This window comes from Taudactylus pleione, unplaced genomic scaffold (assembly GCF_031769625.1).
Source record: "Taudactylus pleione unplaced genomic scaffold, aTauple2 ptg000160l, whole genome shotgun sequence".
Lineage (NCBI taxonomy): Eukaryota > Metazoa > Chordata > Amphibia > Anura > Myobatrachidae > Taudactylus > Taudactylus pleione.
Genome location: NW_028284562.1, coordinates 925,973 through 949,640, shown reverse-complemented (window position 1 = coordinate 949,640; position 23,668 = coordinate 925,973). Strand labels below are relative to the sequence as shown.

Sequence of the window (23,668 nt, the reverse complement as noted above, 5' to 3'; positions counted from 1 at the left end):
TTCCTCTAGCATAACAACACAAAGAGGCAGAGAGAGAGAATAGACAGTCCATAATAAAGTGAAACCCTATTAGTGTTCACTCTAGCTCCGGCGGCAGGCAGGGGGTCGGAGCTAGAGAGGGTAACCATAGAGAGGGTAACCCTGTCTATAAGACGCGTCCCCTTTTCGTCATACTTGGGGGCGTGCCCGGCACTTACGGACACGCCGGACAGCCCACAAATGCTGCAGAAAGGGAGAATAGATGCCGGGGGCATGGGCCCGGCGTCTATTCTCCGACGGTGACCGGGTCACCGCACGTTTCTCCACCCGCGGGACACTGCGTCCCGCGGGGGAGGACGGCACATGCAGGCTGTGAGGGCAGGGCGCTTTTTGCCCTCCTCCTGGAGGGCAGGGTGCTTTTTGCCCTCCAGAAGGAGGGCAGGGCGCCGCGCCCCGCTAAAACAGCCTAGCGGGAACGACCTAAGCATACAGAGAGAGTGCATCACATACCTATAGCTAGGATCCCGCCTTTCCTCTAGCATAACAACACAAAGAGGGAGAGAGAGAGAATAGACAGTCCATAATAATGTGTAACCCTAAGCGTACAGAGACTGCGCATCACATACCTATAGCTAGGATCCCGCCTTTCCTCTAGCATAATAACACAAAGAGGGAGAGAGAGAATAGACAGTCCATAATAATGTGTAACCCTAAGCATACAGAGAGTGTGCATCACATACCTATAGCTAGGATCCCACCTTTCCTCTAGCATAATAACACAGAGGCAGCGAGAGAGAGAATAGACAGTCCATAATAATGTGTAACCCTAAGCATACAGAGACTGCGCATCACATACCTATAGTTAGGATCCCGCCTTTCCTCTAGCATAACAACACAAAGAGGCAGAGAGAGAATAGACAGTCCATAATAATGTGTAACCCTAAGCATACAGAGACTGCGCATCACATACCTATAGCTAGGATCCCACCTTTCCTCTAGCATAACAACACAAAGAGGCAGAGAGAGAATAGACAGTCCATAATAATGTGTAACCCTAAGAATACAGAGACTGCGCATCACATACCTATAGCTAGGATCCCGCCTTTCCTCTAGCATAACACCACAAAGAGGGAGAGAGAGAGAATAGACAGTCCATAATAATGTGTAACCCTAAGCATACAGACTGCGCATCACATACCTATAGCTAGCATCCCGCCTTTCCTCTAGCATAATAACACAAAGAGGCAGCGAGAGAGAACAGACAGTCCATAATAATGTGTATCCCTAAGCATACAGAGACTGCGCATCACATACCTATAGCTAGGATCCCACCTTTCCTCTAGCATAACAACACAAAGAGGGAGAGAGAGAGAGAATAGACAGTCCATAATAATGTGTAACCCTAAGCATACAGAGAGTGCGCATCACATACCTATAGCTAGGATCCCACCTTTCCTCTAGCGTAATAACACAAAGAGGGAGAGAGAGAGAATAGACAGTCCATAATAATGTGTAACCCTAAGCGTACAGACTGCGCATCACATACCTATAGCTAGGATCCCGCCTTTCCTCTAGCATAACACCACAAAGAGGCAGCGAGAGAGAGAATAGACAGTCCATAATAATGTGTAACCCTAAGCATACAGAGACTGCGCATCACATACCTATAGCTAGGATCCCGCCTTTCCTCTAGCATAACACCACAAAGAGGCAGCGAGAGAGAGAATAGACAGTCCATAATAATGTGTAACCCTAAGCATACAGAGACTGCGCATCACATACCTATAGCTAGGATCCCGTCTTTCCTCTAGCATAATAACACAAAGAGGGAGAGAGAGAGAATAGACAGTCCATAATAATGTGTAACCCTAAGCATACAGAGAGTGCGCATCACATACCTATAGCTAGGATCCCGCCTTTCCTCTAGCATAATAACAAAGAGGGAGATAGAATAGACAGTCCATAATAATGAGTAACCCTAAGCATACAGAGAGTGCGCATCACATACCTATAGCTAGGATCCCGCCTTTCCTCTAGCATAATAACATAAAGAGGGAGATAGAATAGACAGTCCATAATAATGTGTAACCCTAAGCATACAGAGAGTGCGCATCACATACCTATAGCTAGGATCCCACCTTTCCTCTAGCATAATAACATAAAGAGGCAGATAGAGAGAATAGACAGTCCATAATAATGTGTAACCCTAAGCATACAGAGACTGCGCATCACATACCTATAGCTAGGATCCCACCTTTCCTCTAGCATAACACCACAAAGAGGGAGAGAGAGAGAATAGACAGTCCATAATAATGTGTAACCCTAAGCATACAGAGACTGCGCATCACATACCTATAGCTAGGATCCCGCCTTTCCTCTAGCATAACAACACAAAGAGGGAGAGAGAGAGAATAGACAGTCCATAATAATGTGTAACCCTAAGCATACAGAGACTGCGCATCACATACCTATAGCTAGGATCCCGCCTTTCCTCTAGCATAACAACACAAAGAGGGAGAGAGAGAGAATAGACAGTCCATAATAAAGTGTAACCCTAAGCATACAGAGACTGCGCATCACATACCTATAGCTAGTATCCCGCCATTCCTCTAGCATAGAAATACAAAGAGGGAGAGAGAGAGAATAGACTGTCCATAATAATGTGTAACCCTAAGCATACAGAGACTGCGCATCACATACCTATTGCGAGGATTCCGCCTTTCCTCTAGCATAATAACACAAAGAGGCAGAGAGAGAGAGAATAGACAGTCCATAATAATGTGTAACCCTAAGCATACAGAGAGTGCGCATCACATACCTATAGCTAGGATCCCACCTTTCCTCTAGCATAATAACACAAAGAGGGAGAGAGAGAGAATAAACAGTCCATAATAATGTGTAACCCTAAGCATACAGAGACTGCGCATCACATACCTATAGCTAGGATCCCGCCTTTCCTCTAGCATAATAACACAAAGAGGCAGAGAGAGAGAGAATATAGTCCATAATAATGTGTAACCCTAAGCATACAGAGAGTGCGCATCACATACCTATAGCTAGGATCCCACCTTTCCTCTAGCATAATAACACAAAGAGGGAGAGAGAGAGAATAGACAGTCCATAATAATGTGAAACCCTAATCATACAGAGAGTGCGCATCACATACCTATTGCGAGGATTCCGCCTTTCCTCTCGCTCACGTCAGAGCTAGAAACAAACTCAAAGATAAAATGATTGAGCTCATCGTAGAACTGTGTCGCCTCCTCCTGGCTGACCTAGAAATGACACATGATCTGTATATAACAATGTGCATGAAAAGCACACGTAACACCAAAGTGACAGCATATCACGACAGGAACTGACAAAGGGGGTCATTCCATCATGGCGGGAGAGATCCCAATCAGTGCGCCAGCACAGGGAACAGGGAATCTGATCTGTGGCACAATTTATTTTTAAAAAAGACTCCAAATATTAAAAATATATTAATCAAAGTAGAATATTCTCCAACAATGTCAGACAGTAAACGTATTATTATAGTTCACAAAAATATGAGATATGGTAAGAACTTACCTTTGTTATCTCTATTTCTACGAAGTCCATAGGGTATCCACAGGATACCTTGGGGTATAGGTGATGACGTCAGGCATAGGGCACCATAGAGTTAAAGTTTTCAGCCTCCCAGGATGCACTAGGGTCCCCCTCCTATACCCCGCCCCCGAGCCAAGGCATCTCAGTTACGTACCAAGCCATAGGCCGGAGGAGGAGAAGGAAGAGAGAAAAAAGATCTGGACACACACAAGAATCACATTCTCACCAGAGGGAGACGGAAAAAAACCGGTGACCATAGTAAAGCCCATCTGTAGCACAGGTGCGACAGGGCGGGAGTCCTGTGGAACCCTATGGACTTCGTAGAGATAGAGATAACAAATGTGAGTTCTTACCATATCATATTTTCTACATCAGAGTCCATAGGGTATCAACAGGATACCTTGGGGATGTCCCAAAGCAGTAACCTTTAAGGGTGGGGACGCTCCTGTGCTGAAAGGAGAATCTGCCGCCCGAAGGAAGCATCCTGAGAGGCAAAGGTGTCAAACACGTAATACCTCACAAAGGTTTGGACCGAGGACCAAGTGGCAGCCTTGCAGATCTGGACTGCAGAGGCACCACGTCGAGCAGCCCACGAAGGACAGACAGACCTAGTGGAATGAGCCCTCACAGAGGAAGGAACCGGAAGGCCTTCATGAAGATAAGCTTCTGAAATGGCCATACGAATCCAGCCTGCCAAAGTCTGTTTTGAAGCAGGCCAAACCTTTTTACGGAAGCCATTGAGGACAAACAAGGCGTCCGACTTCCTAAACGAAGAAGTGCGGTCAACATAAATCCTTAAAGCCCGCACAACATACAAAGTGGCCTCACCCACTGAAAGATCAGGTGAGTTAAAAGCCGGCACAACGATTTCCTCGTTGATGTGAAAACTGGAAACAACTTTAGGAAGGAAACCAGGACGAGTGCGTAGCACCGCCCTGTTCCTATGAAAAATCAGAAAAGGGGGTCTTACAGGAGAGAGCCCCTAAGTCAGAAACACGTCTGGCCGAAGCAATGGCCAGAAGGAAAATAGTTTTAGCTGTCAGCCATTTGAGGTCCACTGAGCCCAGTGGTTCAAACGGCGGTCCCTGGAGAGCCCTCAGGACCACAGCTAAATCCCAAGGCGCCACCGGTGGAACAAAAGGTGGCTGAATTCTGAGAACACCTTGCATAAAGGTGCGCACATCAGGGATTGCAGCAATCCTACAATGGAACCAGACGGACAGGGCAGACACCTGCACCATCAGAGACGCAAGGCGAAGCCCATAGTCCAGTTCCGCCTGTAGGAAAGCTAATACTCTAGACAGACGGAACTCCAGAGGAACATAACCTCTCTGCCGACACCACTGGAAGAACGTATGCCACACACGATGGTATATCCTTGCAGAGGATGGTTTCCGAGCCCTTAGCATTGTTTGCACTACAGAGCTGGAAAACCCCCTGGACCTTAACATGGCCGTCTCAACAGCCACGCCGTCAAAGACAGCCGAGTCAGGTCCGGGTGAAGACAAGGACCCTGTGACAGGAGGTCCGGACGTAACGGCAACCGCAGAGGAATGTCCATGGACAGTCCCTGGAGGTCTGAGAACCAGTGCCTCCCGGGCCACGCGGGAGCGATCAACAGGAGCGTCCCTCCTTCCTGTTTGAATTTCCGTATTACCCGTGGAAGAAGGGAAAACGGAGGAAACAGATAAGCAAACCGGAACGTCCACCGGACGCACAGAGCATCCACCAGAGACGCCTTTTCTTCTCTTGTTCGAGACCCGTACACCGGCAACTTGTTGTTGTGCCGTGACGCCATGAGGTCGATCTCTGGAAGACCCCACCTGTCCACCAGAAGTTGAAAGACGTCCTGGTGCAGAGACCATTCCCCCGGATGAACGTCCTGGCGACTGAGAAAGTCCGCCTGCCAGTTTAGGACTCCCGGGATGAAGACTGCTGAAGGCCGGGAGATTACGCTCCGCCCAAACCAGGATTCGGGACACCTCTACGAGAGCCGCCCGACTTTGGGTTCCTCCTTCCCGATTTATGTAGGCCACGGTGGTAGCGTTGTCTGACTGGACCTGCACTGGGTGACCTTGGAGAACCCGATGTGCCTGCTGGAGAGCATTGAATACGGCGCGGAGCTCCAACATGTTTATTGGAAGCTCTGTTTCCGCCCGAGTCCACCTGCCCAGGAACAAGTGTGGACCCGTGACTGCTCCCCAGCCTCGCAGACTGGCGTCCGTTGTCAACAGGACCCAATTCGCCACCCAGAACGGACGACCCCTGTTGAGATGGGTCGTCTGCAACCACCAGGCTAGGGACAGGCGAACCTCCGGAGGGAGCACCATCGTCTGGGACCTTAGACTCTGAGGCAGTCCATTCCATTTGGACAGGATCAATTGCTGCAGAGGTCTGGAGTGAAACTGGGCATATTCCACAATGTCGAATACCGACACCATGGAGCCCAGTAACCTCATCGCCGAGTGCAGAGACACCCGGCGATTCTGCAGACAACTGCGCACCCTCAACTGCAAGGCAGAGATCTTTTCCCCCGTCACAAAGATCCTTTGCTGTCCGGAGACCAATAAGGCTCCGAGGTGCAGAATCAGCTGAGACGGGATCAGGGTGGACTTCTGCTAGTTTATCAACCAGCCGTGCCGTTGCAGTATCGCAATGGTCAGGTCCAAGTGACGTAGAAGGAGCTCTGGAGATCCTGCCACCAACAGAAGTTAGTCCAAGTACGGTAACATGCGGACTCCCTGCAGCCGCAGGGAAGCCGCCATGACCGCCATCACTTTGGTGAAAAGTTACACCACGTGGAGCTGTCGCCAGCCCAAAAGGTAACGCCCGGAACTGAAAGTGGTCGTTGTGGATTGCAAACCTGAGGAACTGTTGATGGCGTAAAAGAATAGGAACATGCAGGTAACGACACCATGTAATCCCCAGGTTCCAGCGCCAGAATGATGGGCCGTAGGGTCTCCATCCGAAACCTCGGCACCCGCAAAGACTTGTTGAGTGCTTTGAGGTTGAGAATCGGACGAAACGACCCATTGGGTTTCTGCACCAAAAACAGATTGGAATAGAAACCCTGGCCCTTCTGGGAGAATGGAACAGGCACTATAACTCCAGCCTGGAGCATAGTGTGCAACACTTTCCGCAGTTCCAAGGCTTTGTTCCGGTCTGATGGAAGACCCGTGGTGAAGAATCGAGACAGGAGCCTGTCCCGAAAGGAGAGGGCGTACCCGTGAGAAACCACCTCGAGAACCCGAGTGTCTGTCGTGGTAACCGACCAACACTGGGCGAACTGCAGCAGGCGGCCTCCCACTTTGGGATCCCCCAAAGGGAGGCCCGGACCGTCAGGCCGCAGGCTTGTCATCTGGCTTAGGGGCCGGACGTCTGGTACTCCAGGCCTGCTTCCGGGGCTTGGACGATTTTTTGGGGCCAGCCTGTCGGGGAAAGGACTGTGCTTTAGGCCTACCCTGGGCCTTATAAGGCCGAAAGGACGACGTACATGAACCGGAAGGAACTGCAGCAGACGGGAGACATGCAGATTTGGCTGCCGCCAGCATGGCTACAATTTTGTCCAGGTTCGGACCAAATAGAACCTCTCCATTAAAAGGCCAAGCTTCCAAGCCCTTTTTGGAATCAGCGTCCGCCTTACAAGATCGCAACCATAAGGTGAGACGAGCAGCTACAGCTGCCGAAGAAATCCGAGACGCCAGGGTACTGATATCCAAGGCCGCTTCATTGATATAAGTGGCCGAGTCCCGGAGATTGCCTATCAACTCGGTCTGCTCAGCCGAACAATCCGAATCGAAAGACGCCTCCAAAGTATCAGCCCAGCGCTCCATAGCTCTGGCTACCCAACAAATGGCCATAGCCGGCCTAGCTGCCCCCCCCCCCCGCAAGAGAATAAACAGACTTTAGGCAGATCTCCACCTTACGGTCCGTAGCATCCTTCAGGGAAGACATGGAGGACATGGGCAACGTGGCACTACGGACTAGGCGTGTCACATGAGAATCCACCTGTGGAGGGGATTCCCACTTAGAAAAATAATTATCCGCAAACGGATAAGCCACCGCCAAACGTCTCTGCGGCTGATACCGTTTGCCAGGCTGTTTCCACTCTTCCCCTAAATGGTCCACTAACTGACCCGAAAGAGGAAACACTGTGGCGTCACCCTTAATATCCTTAAAAAAGGCATATTTAGACTTGGACACTGGTGGATCTTCATCCTCAATCACTAAAACTATGCGGACTGCCCTAATAAGTCAAGGAATATAAACCTTGGACCTAGCGTCCGCCTCCTTAGTACGGAGAGTGAAATGGCTGACAGAAGAAATTGAAAGTACAGGCAGCAGCGCTAGCACAGTCACATACAATGCACAGAAACTCAAATCCTGCACTAACAGCGCTGATCACTCAACTACGCAGACACAGGGCCTGGTAGGACACAGCGCTGCATACACAGACATGACCAAGCGGAGGAGAGGTATGCGGGGGGACCCAGACCACGATGCCTCAGTTTCAAGCTCCCAGCAGGGTTCACCATGCGTTGAGAAAGATGGCCACCGAGGAGCATAGAGGAGGCTGGCCTGGGGGAGGAGCGCTGCCACAGGGCCAGTCAGCAGATGCAGAGAGGCTGTGTGCAGCGGGGGAGGCGCCGGCTGTGAGACAGGGAAGGCGTGCTCCCCTGGCATGCATTTAACCCCTGGGACGCCGCAGCGCTACCGCTCTGCCGCGGTCCTTTGTCCCAGAGGGGTAGTGGAAGTGCAGGTTAATACCTGGCTCCATGCTGCAGCCAGTCCCCAGGGAGCCCTCTGCCTGGGGACTCTGGACCATGTTCAGCAGGGTCCCACCGCGGGACCCCTGCTGCTTACCTTGTCGTCCCCCTTAGATCCGGCCATGGTCCCAAACATCTGGGGGCTCCGCTAGCTGTGACCCCAGATGCTTACCAGCATCCCCGGATCAGTACCGGCGTTCTGGTACCGGCGGGGGTGTAGGGAAGACAGCATGGACGTCAGTACTGACTGTCCATGCTGTACTTCCAGAAGTGTAGCCAAAGCTGCATTGTAGAAAACTTCAGGGGCTCTTCTTAGCCCCCACTCCAACAGGTGCATCAGACTCCGGCCCGGCACCAAACGAAACTGAGATGCCTTGGCTCGGGGCGGGGTATAGGAGGGGAACCCTAGTGCATTCTGGGAGGCTGAAAACTTTAACTCTATGGTGCTCGATGCCTGACGTCATCACCTATACCCCAAGGTATCCTGTGGATACCCTATGGACCCTGATTAATCTATGTGTATAACCCGGAGATAAAGGTGCCACCTCGTAACAATTAATTATAAAACAATTGATAAACTTTCGCCAATAGTATTTTGAACACAATATTTTAAGATGGAACTAAAAGATTGATTACATTATAAAAAAAACTACATTTTAATTTTTTTGACAAAACATAATTTATCTCCGATCCTATAAGTGCACCAATTAAAGCTCTACTTTTATTCTTTTCTCTGATTAATCTGTATGTACTATAGTGATCTTGGTAAGAGCACAATACTGACATCGGCACTGTCCTATTCTAAGCACAATGTGGCTCCTTTCTCTGATTAATCTGTATGTACTATAGTGATCTCGGTAAGAGCACAATACTGGCATCGGCACTGTCCTAGTCTAAGCACAACGTGGCTCCTTTCTCTGAGTAATCTGTATGTACTATAGTGATCTCGGTAAGAGCACAATACTGGCATTGGCACTGTCCTATTCTAAGCACAATGTGGCTCCTTTCTCTGAGTAATCTGTATGTACTATAGTAATCTTGGTAAGAGCACAATACTGACATTGGCACTGTCCTAGTCTAAGCACAACGTGGCTCCTTTCTCTGAGTAATCTGTATGTACTATAGTGATCTCGGTAAGAGCACAATACTGGCATCGGCACTGTCCTAGTCTAAGCACAATGTGGCTCCTTTCTCTGATTAATCTGTATGTACTATAGTGATCTCGGTAAGAGCACAATACTGACATCGGCACTGTCCTATTCTAAGCACAATGTGGCTCCTTTCTCTGAGTAATCTGTATGTACTATAGTGATCTCGGTAAGAGCACAATACTGGTATCGGCACTGTCCTAGTCTAAGCACAATGTGGCTCCTTTCTCTGAGTAATATGTATGTACTATAGTGATCTCGGTAAGAGCACAATACTGGCATCGGCACTGTCCTAGTCTAAGCACAATGTGGCTCCTTTCTCTGATTAATCTGTATGTACTATAGTGATCTCGGTAAGAGCACAATACTGACATCGGCACTGTCCTAGTCTAAGCACAATGTGGCTCCTTTCTCTGATTAATCTGTATGTACTATAGTGATCTCGGTAAGAGCACAATACTGGTATCGGCACTGTCCTAGTCTAAGCACAATGTGGCTCCTTTCTCTGAGTAATCTGTATGTACTATAGTGATCTCGGTAAGAGCACAATACTGACATCGGCACTGTCCTAGTCTAAGCACAATGTGGCTCCTTTCTCTGAGTAATCTGTATGTACTATAGTGATCTCGGTAAGAGCACAATACTGACATCGGCACTGTCCTAGTCTAAGCACAATGTGGCTCCTTTCTCTGAGTAATCTGTATGTACTATAGTGATCTCGGTAAGAGCACAATACTGACATCGGCACTGTCCTATTCTAAGCACAATGTGGCTCCTTTCTCTGATTAATCTCTATGTACTATAGTGATCTCGGTAAGAGCACAATACTGACATCGGCACTGTCCTAGTCTAAGCACAATGTGGCTCCTTTCTCTGAGTAATCTGTATGTACTATAGTGATCTCGGTAAGAGCACAATACTGACATCGGCACTGTCCTATTCTAAGCACAATGTGGCTCCTTTCTCTGATTAATCTGTATGTACTATAGTGATCTCGGTAAGAGCACAATACTGGCATCGGCACTGTCCTATTCTAAGCACAATGTGGCTCCTTTCTCTGAGTAATCTGTATGTACTATAGTGATCTCGGTAAGAGCACAATACTGGTATCGGCACTGTCCTATTCTAAGCACAATGTGGCTCCTTTCTCTGAGTAATCTGTATGTACTATAGTGATCTCGGTAAGAGCACAATACTGACATCGGCACTGTCCTATTCTAAGCACAATGTGGCTCCTTTCTCTGAGTAATCTGTATGTACTATAGTGATCTAGGTAAGAGCACAATACTGACATCGGCACTGTCCTAGTCTAAGCACAATGTGGCTCCTTTCTCTGATTAATCTGTATGTACTATAGTGATCTCGGTAAGAGCACAATACTGACATCGGCACTGTCCTAGTCTAAGCACAATGTGGCTCCTTTCTCTGAGTAATCTGTATGTACTATAGTGATCTCAGTAAGAGCACAATACTGGTATCGGCACTGTCCTAGTCTAAGCACAATGTGGCTCCTTTCTCTGAGTAATCTGTATGTACTATAGTGATCTCGGTAAGAGCACAATACTGACATCGGCACTGTCCTAGTCTAAGCACAATGTGGCTCCTTTCTCTGAGTAATCTGTATGTACTATAGTGATCTCGGTAAGAGCACAATACTGACATCGGCACTGTCCTAGTCTAAGCACAATGTGGCTCCTTTCTCTGATTAATCTGTATGTACTATAGTGATCTCGGTAAGAGCACAATACTGGCATCGGCACTGTCCTAGTCTAAGCACAATGTGGCTCCTTTCTCTGATTAATCTGTATGTACTATAGTGATCTCGGTAAGAGCACAATACTGACATCGGCACTGTCCTAGTCTAAGCACAATGTGGCTCCTTTCTCTGATTAATCTGTATGTACTATAGTGATCTCGGTAAGAGCACAATACTGGTATCGGCACTGTCCTAGTCTAAGCACAATGTGGCTCCTTTCTCTGATTAATCTGTATGTACTATAGTGATCTCGGTAAGAGCACAATACTGACATCGGCACTGTCCTAGTCTAAGCACAATGTGGCTCCTTTCTCTGATTAATCTGTATGTACTATAGTGATCTCGGTAAGAGCACAATACTGGTATCGGCACTGTCCTAGTCTAAGCACAATGTGGCTCCTTTCTCTGAGTAACCTGTATGTACTATAGTGATCTCGGTAAGAGCACAATACTGACATCGGCACTGTCCTAGTCTAAGCACAATGTGGCTCCTTTCTCTGAGTAATCTGTATGTACTATAGTGATCTCGGTAAGAGCACAATACTGGCATTGGCACTGTCCTAGTCTAAGCACAATGTGGCTCCTTTCTCTGAGTAACCTGTATGTACTATAGTGATCTCGGTAAGAGCACAATACTGACATCGGCACTGTCCTAGTCTAAGCACAATGTGGCTCCTTTCTCTGAGTAATCTGTATGTACTATAGTGATCTCGGTAAGAGCACAATACTGGCATTGGCACTGTCCTAGTCTAAGCACAATGTGGCTCCTTTCTCTGAGTAACCTGTATGTACTATAGTGATCTCGGTAAGAGCACAATACTGACATCGGCACTGTCCTAGTCTAAGCACAATGTGGCTCCTTTCTCTGAGTAATCTGTATGTACTATAGTGATCTCGGTAAGAGCACAGTACTGACATCGGCACTGTCCTAGTCTTAGTTTTGATTTACATGTTGTCATTATGGGGTACTGTGTGTAGAATTTTGAGGACAAAAATGAATTTATTCCATTTTGGAATAAGGCTGTAACATAACAAAATGTGGAAAAATTGAAGCGCTGTGAATACTTTCCGGATGCACTGTAGAAGTAAAGGCATTAGAGGCGATCTCAGTCACCGGGATGAGAAATAGTCATGCTGGCTGACATGGGGGAAAGAGGTCACAGAGAATTATTACTACTGCAGAAAAAGGCCATTGGAAATGGAGTCTCTTCTTTATAAAATGACATTTTCCTGCACGCGATATACTGACTTCTACCACTCAGGGTTTAGCCCGTAGTGAGAATGATCTAATGCTATTGTGCATCACCTTGGCACTGACTATCCCCCCTAGCTGTGTGTACTGAGAAGGATGAGACATGTTTTCCTCATTACTGTACATTATATGGAAAGCAGACAGACCCCAGGGTGCACTCACCTCTCGCAGCTCGGTGGTGACATAGTGCTGCAGGTCCTTGGCCGCCTTGGTACGCGCCTCTTCATTTTTGCTTCTCAAGCCGTTAGCAAATTGCTGCAACATTGTCATTATGCCGGACATGCTGGCTTGGGCCATGGGTTAGCAGGACCGGAAGACGCTACAGAGGTGACCTCATGGGTACCTGCAGGTACAGAGAAAGGCACATCGGTCAGTTCCAGGCTACACCAATATGTGACATACAGGAGGCTGTGTAAGATACATACTGTATTCATGTCCATAAGATCACACCTATAACAATCAGACAGATGTTACATTCATTTCAGCATACATTACCTCATAGTTACTTCACTTTCTATAAATACTGTCAATAACTATGAATAAAAGCTTTTTCACAATGATAGAATTTTAAGTTTTAACGCCAAACCACCTGCGTATAGTATAAACACTATGTTGTACGTATATTGTATACATCTGACGGGCAAAAAAAATCACACGCAAGGTTTATAGCCAAATCATTTATCTTGTTTCTTCACTTTATACTGTGATCCCACACGCTGGTGGGATCACAGGTTATTCGACATGCACTAACCCAGTGGTTCTCAAGCTCGGTCCTCAGGACCCCACACAGGTCACGTTTTGCAGGTCTCCTGGCAGGTGCACAGGTGTATTCATTACTCACTGACACATTTTAAAAGATCCACAGATGGAGCTAATTATTTCACCTGTAATTCTGTGAGGAGACCTGGAAAACATGCACTGTGTGGGGTCCTGAGGACCGAGTTTGAGAACCTGTGCATTAACCAATAGCAAACATAAGGGTCCTCCCATTGAATTTTTGCTTGAGCTGACCGAGTTGATTCTTACCAATATGGCAGTAGCTACTATATACAAAAAACTGGCACCGCTATGGGGTCTAACCTTGCACCTGCGTATGCCAATTTGTATATGGCACAGTTTGAACAAACCCACATTTTACCGTTATTTGGCAGTAATATATTAATTTACAAACGGTTTATTTGTTTTTGATTTGGTTGGATACGGAGGCTCAGTTCATGGATATGTAGCGTTCCCGCTAGGCTGTTTTAGCGGGGCACGGCGCCCTGCCCTCCTTCTGGAGGGCAAAAAGCACCCTGCTCTCCAGGAGGAGGGCAAAAAGCACCCTGCCCTAACAGCCTGCGGGAGCCGTTCTCACCCGCGGGACGCAGTGTCCCGCGGGTGGACAAACATGCGGTGACCCGGTCACCGCCGGAGAATAGACGCCGGGCGCATGCGCCCGACATCTATTCTCCCTTTCTGCAGCGCTTGGGGGCTGCCCGGTATGTCCGTAAGCGCCAGGCACGCCCCCAAGTATGACGAAAAGGGGACTCGTCTTATAGACACGCCTCCTTTTCATAACCACGCCCCCTTTTCGGCCGCACAAGATTGCCCTCTCTAGCTCCGGCGCCCTGTCTGCCGCCGGAGCTAGAGGGAACACTAGATATGGTGCAATTTTTAAATGATTTAGATTCCTCCATTAAGTTTACAGGTAACATCCATCAGACTGAGATGAAATTTGCAGATCACAATTTTTGCCCATTCTAAGAAATAATTCCTCCAGTGCTGGGGCAGCCACACAGATCAGTGATATGACTGAGCACTTCTTAGCTACAGGTTACTCCTTAACAACGGTACAAAGATGCCTTCAGAAAGCTAGAACTCGGCACTCACAGACAGGTATGACAGAGGTCCCAAGTTGGACTAGAGGGCGCCCACTGAGGATACAGTGTGTGAATTTGGAACTTCGTCCACCAGGGGGCAGTTATAGTGTAGTTCTGTGTGCGCTCCACTGTGGTGGAATGCACGTTACTGTTGCTTCTGGTGCCCTGGCGCCCAGTGGGACCATCAGCTGTGACAGCGCGCTTTGGCACTTCCGGGTAGCGGCTTGCGTTCCACAGCAGTGGAACGCATGCTACTTCCGGTTTGTAGCTCCGTGACTGCTGTTTAGTTTATTTGATACATTCTGCCCTATTTGTGATGGCGCTTTTGCCCCTTCTTGGTAAGTTAAGCTTTTCGTACTTATGCTGATGCTTTTAATAGTGATATTTGTCTATTTGACTATGCAGATCTCCAGACGCCCCTGAAAGCTCTGCGGCTCGGGGGTGGAGCTGGAGTTAGTTATTGTGGGTATTTATGTCAGCTATTGGTGATGGTATTCATTGTACACCTGGCTGCTGACATCTACTGCTATGACCTGAGGAAGGTCCTTGATAGGACCGAAACGTTGACTTTATGCACTTTATCATATGATAAATACATTTTCTTATTCTGTCATATACCTGGTGAGTGACGATTTTTTTTCTATATTTATATGCTAAATGGATTTTTAATGGTCTTTAATTGAGCACCCCACCTTTATTGATTTCTACTAGAGTGCGGACGTTCTGGACTTATATATATATCAGGGCACAACATATCCCGGAGGCCAGGTCGCCATGGCGACCAGATTTTGCAACCTGGCGACCAGATTACCCGGGGTGGGAGGAAGAAGCAGATCCTTGTCAGCTCCAGCGCTGGTAGGCACTGTGTAGGCGCGCGGCACCGTATCCCCCAGCCAATCAATGGTTACCTCATTTGCTCCTGCTGGGAGCAAAGCCAATCGCCGCTTGTCCCCAGCCAATAGCGTGTCCTCAGCCAATCGCTGTGCGGCGATGTGTCTCCAGCCAATCGCCACGCGGTGCTGTGTCCTGACACCTCCTCTATCCCTCCAGCGCGCCGCACTCTATATCCATTCCCGGCAGAGGCTGGAGCTACCCGGTGAGCATAAATGGAGATGGGGAAGCCAGCATAGGCTGGGCAGTAGCATAGAGGAGACCGGTTCCTGCAGGCTGAGGTGGAGGAAGCAGGTTCCTGGAGGAGAGCGGCATCACCCTCTAGCAGCCTGCGCTCCTTCAGCCAGACGAGCTCTCTGCACGCAGGAGGCGGTGAGGCAGTCACTGCACGGCGCAGAAAGGACTGCAGGCGGACAACACTGACCATGGAGGTAACCACTGCCCCAAGTGATATCTACCCTTACCCCCTTCCCCCAGGGCTGCCCCAGCTGCTATCCTGACCCCCTCCCCCTAACCCCATCCTTGCCCCCAAGTACTGTGCCAGCTGCTATCTAACCTTGCCACCCCTAGTTCTGTCTATCCCTAACACCCTCCTTGGCCCCCCCTCCCAGTACTGTGCCAGCTGCTATCTAACCTTGCCACCCCTAGTTCTGTCTATCCCTAACACCCCCCTTGCCCCCCCCTCCCAGTACTGCGCCAGTTGCTATCTAACCTTGCCACCCCTAGTTCTGTCTATCCCTAACACCCCCCTTGCCCCCCCCCTCCCAGTACTGCGCCAGTTGCTGTCTGCCCTCCTCCTGCATAATATCTGATGGGACCCAGAAACAATGGACTAGGACCCCAATTTTTTAAAGTGAGGGGCCCCTGGGACCCACAATTTTTTTCTCTCGCCGCGATCACTGATAGTGTATGTATAATGTAGCAGTAGAGTTAGGCACTAAGGGGGGAGGGGGAGGGACTGGCACTAAGGGGGGAGGGTTAGGGACTGGCACTAAGGGGGGAGGGGGAGGGACTGGCACTAAGGGGGGAGGGGGAGGGACTGGCACTAAGGGGGGAGGGTTAGGGACTGGCACTAAGAGGGGAGGGTTAGGCACTAAAGGGGGAGGGTTAAGGACTGGCACTAAGGGGGGAGGGACAGGGACTGGCACTAAGGGGGGAGGGACAGGGACTGGCACTAAGGGGGGAGGGACAGGCACTAAGGGGGGAGGGACAGGCACTAAGGGGGGAGGGACAGGCACTAAGGGGGGAGGGACAGGCACTAAGGGGGGAGAGACAGGCACTAAGGGGGGAGAGACAGGCACTAAGGGGGGGGAGGGACAGGCACTAAGGGGGGGGAGGGACAGGCACTAAGGGGGGGGGAGGGACAGGCACTAAGGGGGGGGGAGGGACAGGCACTAAGGGGGGGGGAGGGACAGGCACTAAGGGGGGGGAGGGACAGGCACTAAGGGGGGGGGAGGGACAGGCACTAAGGGGGGGGGAGGGACAGGCACTAAGGGGGGGGGGAGGGACAGGCACTAAGGGGGGGGGAGGGACAGGCACTAAGGGGGGGGGAGGGACAGGCACTAAGGGGGGGGGAGGGACAGGCACTAAGGGGGGGGGAGGGACAGGCACTAAGGCGGGAGGGTTAGGCACTAAGGCGGGAGGGTTAGGCACTAAGGCGGGAGGGTTAGGCACTAAGGGGTGTCGAAGCTGAATAATTGGCTAAGACAAGTTCAGGTTGAAATTTAATCGCGGCGACGCCATCTTGCGACTGGCCGCAAGACGCCATCTTTAAAATGAGATCGCAAGACGCCATTTTGCGAATGGCCGCCTAAGCGCCATTTTAGATAAACTCACAGTTTAATACATGTGGCGATAATACTAATAGCACCATGTGTTTGCATCTTTCACCATTTCTCATACACACAATAATACACACAATTGCGCTGTTAACTAGTCGCATATTAGCGAATGCATAGGACTTTGTATGAAACCGCTGTTTTATTAGCTTTATGCGCACGCATCTGCCCCAAGTTAACTAGCGTCCTTATTTCAAACCCTGAATACCCACACATTACATATTCACACATAAGGTTTAATAAGCTTTAAAGTGTATGATTTAAGTAGGTTCAGTTAGTTTAAATGCTGAGAAATAAAGATATTTGATAACTAAGGTATTATACATGCTAAACAAGTCGTGTTTGGAGTTGTACTGATGCGTACTCTTTTCACAGTATTCCGGTGTTATCGGTGGGGAGATCGCATCAAGCATTCCCGAGTTATGGATCGCAGAGCCTACAAGCAACAAAAATATGAGATATGGTAAGAACTTACCCTTGTTATCTCTATTTCTACGAAGTCCATAGGGTTCCACAGGATACCTTGGGTATAGGTGATGACGTCAGTCTTCAGGCACCACAGAGTTAAAGTTTTCAGCCTCCCAGGATGCATCTGGGTCCCTCTCCTATACCCCGCCCCCGGGCCAAGGCATCTCAGTTACGTCACAAGCCATAGGCCGGAGGAGGAGAAGAAAGAGAGAGAAGAAAAAAATCTGGACACTCACAAGAATCACATTCTCACCATAGGGAGACGGAAAAAACGGTGACCAGGATAAAGCCCATCTGCAGTACAGGTGCGACAGGGCGGGAGTCCTGTGGAACCCTATGGACTTCGTAGAAATAGAGATAACAAGGGTAAGTTCTTACCATATCTCATATTTTCTACTTCAGGGTCCATAGGGTATCCACAGGATACCTTGGGGATGTCCCAAAGCAGTATCCTTTAAGGGTGGGGACGCTCCTGTGCTGAGAGGAGAATCCGCCGCCCGAAGGAAGCATCCTGAGAGGCAAAGATGTCAAAAGCGTAATACCTCACAAAGGTATAGACAGAAGACTACGTAGCAGCCTTGCAGATCAGAACTGCAGAGGCACCACGTCTAGCTGCAAACGAAGGACCCACAGACCTAGTGGAATGAGCCCTCACCAAGGAGGGAACTGGAAGACCTTCATGAAGATAAGCTTCTGAAATTGCCATATGAATCCAGCCTGCCAAAGTCTACTTTGAAGCAGGCCAACCTTTTTTACGGAAGCCATAGAGGACAAACAAGGCGTCCGACTTCCTAAAAGAAGAAGTGCGGTCAACATAAATTCTCAATGCCCGCACAACATCCCAAGTGGCGTCACCCACTGAAAGTCCAGGTGAATTGAAAGCAGGCACAACAATTTCTTCATTGATGTGAAAACTGGATACCACTTCGGGAAGGAATCCCGAACGAGTGCGAAGCACCGCCCTATTCCTATGAAAAATCAGAAAAGGGGGTCTACAAGAGAGAACCCCTAAATCCGAAATCCGTCTGGCCGAGGCAATGGCCAGAAGGAATATGGTTTCAGCTGTAAGCCATTTAAGGTCCACTGAGTCCAGTGGTTCAAACGGCGGTCCCTAGAGAACTCTCAGGACCACAGCCCAATTCCAAGGCGCCACCGGTGGAACAAAAGGTGGCTGAATGCGAAGAACACCTCGCATAAAGGTGTGCACATCAGAGAGCGCAGCAATCCTACGATGAAACCAGACTGACAGGGCAGACACCTGCACTTTCAGAGAAGCCAGGCGAAGCCCATGATCCAGTCCAGCCTGTAGGAAAGCCAACACCCTAGACAGGCGGAACTCCCTAAGGGAATACCCTCTAGGTCTACACCACCGGAAGAAAGTATGCCACACACGATGGTAGATTCTTGCCGAGGAAGGTTTACGAGCTCTTAGTATGGTTTGCACCACGGAGCTAGAAAAACCCTCTGGACCTTAGCATGACCGTTTCAACAGCCACACCGAGTCAGGTCCGGGTGAAGACAAGGACCCTATGACAGCAGATTTGGTCGTAATGGTAACCTCAGAGGAACGTCTACTGACAGACTCTGGAGGTCGGAGAACCAGTGCCGTCTGGGCCACTCGGAAGCTATCAACAGTAGCGTACCTCCTTCTTGATTTGAATTTCCGTAATACCCGCGGAAGAAGGGAAAACGGAGGGAAAAGGTAGGCAAACTGGAACGTCTACTAGATGGACAGGGCATACACCAGAGACGACTTTTCGTCTCATGTTCGAGACCCGTACACCGGCAACTTGTTGTTGTGCCGGGACGCCATGAGGTCTATCTCTGGAAGACCCCACTTATCCACCAGACTCCGAAAGACGTCCTGGTATAAAGACCACTCTCCCGGTTCCTCCTTGCTGGTTTAAATAGGCCACCGTGGTGGCGTTGTCCGACGGGACCTGCACAGGGTGACCATGGAGAACCGGCTGTGCCCGCTGGAGAGCTCTTGACACCGCATGGAGCTCCACCTGCCCTGAAACAATTGTGGACCCGTGACAGCTCCCCAGCACCGGAGACTGGCGTCCGACCCAGTTCGCCACCCAGAACGGGCGTCTGCAAACACCAGGTTAGAGACAGGCGAGCATCCGGAGTGAGCCCCATCGTCTGGGACTTGAGACACTGAGGCAATCCATTCCATCTGGACCGGATCAATAGCAGCAGAGGTTTGGAGTGAAATTGGGCGTACTCCACCATGTCGAATACCGACACCATTGAGCCCAATAACCTCTTTGCCAAGTGTATCGACACTCGACGACACTGCAGACATCTGTGCACCCTCAACTACAAAGCAAGGATCTTTTCCTCCGTCACAAAGATCCACTGCTGCCTGGAGTCCAATAAGGCCCCGAGGTGCAGGATCCTCTGAGACGGGGTGAGAGTGGACCTCTGCCAGTTTGTCAACCAGCCGTGACGTTGCAGTACCGCAATCGTCAGATCCAGATGGTGTAAAAGAAGCTCTGGAGACCCCGCTATCAACAGGAGGTCGTCCAGATAAGGCAACAGTCGGACTCCCTGCGTCCGCAGGAGAGCCGCCATGACCTTGGTGAATACCCGTGGAGCAGACACCAGGCCAAAAGGCAGTGCCCGGAACTGGAAATGTTCGTTGCAGATTGCCAATCTGAGGAACTGCTGATGGCGCAAAAGAATAGGGACATGCAGGTAAGCGTCCTGGATGTCCAATGACACCATGTAGTCCCCAGGTTCCAGTGCCAGAATAATGGACCGCAGGGTCTCCATCCGAAACAGAGGCACCCTCAAGGACTTGCTGAGGGCCTTTAGGTTTAGTATTGAACGGTAAGACCCATTGGGTTTCTGCACCAAAAATAGAATGGAATAGAAACCCAGGCCCCTCTGGGAAATAGGAACATGCACTGCGACCAGCACCGGGCGAACTGAAGCAGGCGCCCCCCACTTTGGGGTCCCCAAAAGGAGGCCTGGACCGTCAGGCCGCAGGTTTGTTATCTGACCTAGGAGCCGGACGTCTGGTACTCCAGACCTGATTCTTGGGCCTGGACAATTTCTTGGCCCCAGCCTGCCGTGGACAGGACTGTACTTTAGGCCTACCTTGGGCCCTGTGAGGCCAAAAGGACGACCCACCAGCACTAGAAGGAATCATAGCAGACAGAAGACATGCAGATTTTGCTGCTGCCAACGTAACTACAATTTTGTCCAGATCTGGACCAAATAGTACCTGTCCAGACCTTCTAATCCCTTTTTGGAATCTGCGTCCGCTTTCCAAGAACGCAACCATAAGGTGCGACGAGCAGCCACGGCTGCAGAGGAGATCCTAGAGGTGAGCATACAAATATCTAAGGCCGCTTCATTAATGTAAGTGGCCGAGTCTCGGAGATTGCCCACCAACTCGGTCTGTTCAGCCGAACAGTCAGAGTCCAGACGCCTCCAAATTATCCGCCCAGCGCTCCATAGCTCTGGCTACCCAACACACGGCCAGAGCCAGTCTGGATGCTTCCCTGCAAGTGAATAAACGGATTTGAGGCAGATCTCCACCTTGCGGTCAGTGACATCCTTCAAGGATGACATCGAAGGCATAGGCAACGTGGCACTTTTGACTAGGCGTGTGACATGTGTATCCACTTGCGTAGGGGATTCCCGCTTAGAAAAATAATTGACCGCAAACGGATAAGCCACGGCTAAGCGTCTCTGGGGCTGAAACCGTTTACCTGGATTTTTCCACGCCTCCTCTAAATGATCCACTAATTGATCAGAAAGAGGGAACACCGTAGCCTCACCCTTAATATCCTTAAAAAGGCATATATGAATGTGGCCACCAAAGGATCAATATCCTCAATAACTAAAGCCAAGCGGACCGCTCGAATAAGACCAGGGATATACACCTTGGACTTAGCGTCTGGCTCTTTGGTACGGAGAGGTTCTTGGTCAGATAGATCCAGAATCTCCCCATGATCTGACGTCTCATCGTCATCCCCATAAGGAGCAGATAAAGACGCCACCGGCCGTTATGAGGTCGCAACACAGACTCCCCCTGTAAAACATCGGACAAATGCTGAACCGATGTAGTTAAGAGTATTAACCCACGCAGGCTCCGGAGAAACCTGGGAAGGGACAGGGAGACTGTGGGGTACCATCAATTGTCTCGGGAACTCCCGCATGGGTGACGACACCACTGACTGCTGGGACAAACCCGTCTGGGTAAACGCAGGTGGCGGAGCTAGCTGGCCCACAAGGGTTGTAAGCGCCTTAGCGAAACAAGCCCAGGGAGGTTCCTGTACCGGGACAGTGACCATAATCGGCCGTGACAGTGCCAGGCACTGGGGGCATAACCCCTCCGCGTTACCCTCCCCCTCCGCTATAGGTACCTTACATTTAGTACACATGAGCTGGAGAGGAAAATCAGTCTCAGACATGATGGTAAGTATGTGACACTCACACCTATACGTATTGGTATAGTGTGAATAACACCCTGCACACCGCAAGGGCTTTGAGCAGAGCAAGATCAGGGACAGTAATAAGGCTGACAGTAGAAAGTGAAAGTACAGACAGCAGGCTAGCAGTTCAGTCACATACAATGCAGAAGAAACAAATCCCTGCACTATTAGCGCTGATTCTCAACTACTCAGACCCTCAGGCTGGTAGGAATCAGCGCTGCATACACTGACCTGTGACAAACAGAGGAGAGGTATGCTGGGGAACCCAGACCGCAATGCCACCGCTCACAGGCTTCCAGCAGCGTTCACCATGCTTTAAAGATGGCCACCGAGGAGCAGAAGATGAAGGAGGCCGGCCTGGGGAGGACAGCTGACACACTGTGGCCAATCAGGCAGAGCAGAGAGGCTGTGTGCAGCAGGGGAGGCGCCGGCTGTGAGACAGGGAAAGCGCGCTCCCCTGGCATGCATTTAACCCCTGGGACGCCGCAGCGCATGCCGCTCAGCAGCGGCCCGCTGTCCCACGGGGTAGTGGAAGCGCAGGTTGGTCGCCTGGCTCCACGCTGCAGCCAGTCCCCAGGGAGCCCCCTGCCTGGGGACTCAGGACCATGTGACCAGCAGGGACCCACCGCGGGACCCCGCTGCTTACCTGCATCCCCTTGGATCCGGCCATGGTCCAAAACATCTGGGGACACCGCTAGCCGTGACCCCAGATGTCTACCAGCATCCCCGGATCAGTACCGGCGTTCTGGTACCGGCGGGGTGTAGGGGAGACGGCATGGACGTCAGTACTGACTGTCCATGCTGTACTCCCAGATGTGCAGCCAGCGCTGCCTTTAAAAGAAACTTCAGGGGCTCTTCATAGCCCCCCTCTGCACAGTGCCTCCGACTCCGGCCAGGCACCGACGAAACTGAGATGCCTTGGCCCGGGGGCGGGGTATAGGAGAGGGACCCAGATGCATCCTGGGAGGCTGAAAACTTTAACTCTGTGGTGCCTGAAGACTGACGTCATCACCTATACCCAAGGTATCCTGTGGATACCCTATGGACCCTGAAGTAGAAATGTATATTTTAGAAACAACTGTTAGGATGCTACGAGAGGCGTGAAGAGGAAGACCCCCAGCTGTTAGAGGCAGGGAGAGTCTGTTTGAACCAGCCTGTTAAATGTGTCGCAACAGATGTTTCACCCCTGAGAACCAATGATATCAGCAACAGACTTCCCTATTGTCCTGTTTATTCTGGGGGGGTATAAATATGAGTGCACGAACGCTGGTTCTGAGTCTTCGTGCTGAATGACGAGAGGTCTCTTGCTGATGCCTATCTCCGGGTCCGGAAGCGCTGCGTATGTATACTGTACTTGGGTCTGTATGATTTCCTTTTGCGCCTAAATTGTGTCTTGATCAATTGCGTGTAACTGTCTGAACTTTTACCTGAATAACACTTGTGCTTTGGAACCACAGATTCCACGTCTAAGTCTTTATTTATGGTGTGACTGCGTATGCAAACTAGCGTCATCCTTAGAAGGTATAGGCAGGACATTAGAAGGTATAGGAAAGTGTATAGAGGTTCTGATCCAGTATCGTTAGGGGGGAGGGTTAGGCACTAAGGGGGGAGGGTTAGGCACTAAGGGGGGAGGGGGAGGGTTAGGCACTAAGGGGGGAGGGGGAGGGTTAGGCAC

At 50.0% G+C, this 23,668-nt stretch overlaps 1 protein-coding gene across 1 annotated transcript in view; it reads right to left on the bottom strand.

Annotated features, from left to right (window-relative positions):
- The window catches only part of LOC148521537 (serine/threonine-protein kinase mTOR-like), a gene marked incomplete at its 3' end in the record, with an annotated part of 28,732 nt that overhangs the window by 2,895 nt on the left and 2,169 nt on the right, over positions 1 to 23,668 (bottom strand). Inside the window, exons 2-3 of the mRNA XM_088475017.1 lie at positions 12,652 to 12,832; positions 3,146 to 3,254 (exon numbers count right to left, since the gene is read on the bottom strand). Coding sequence (XP_088331143.1) covers positions 3,146 to 3,254; positions 12,652 to 12,786 — 244 coding nt within the window. The remainder of the gene's footprint in view (positions 1 to 3,145; positions 3,255 to 12,651; positions 12,833 to 23,668) is intronic.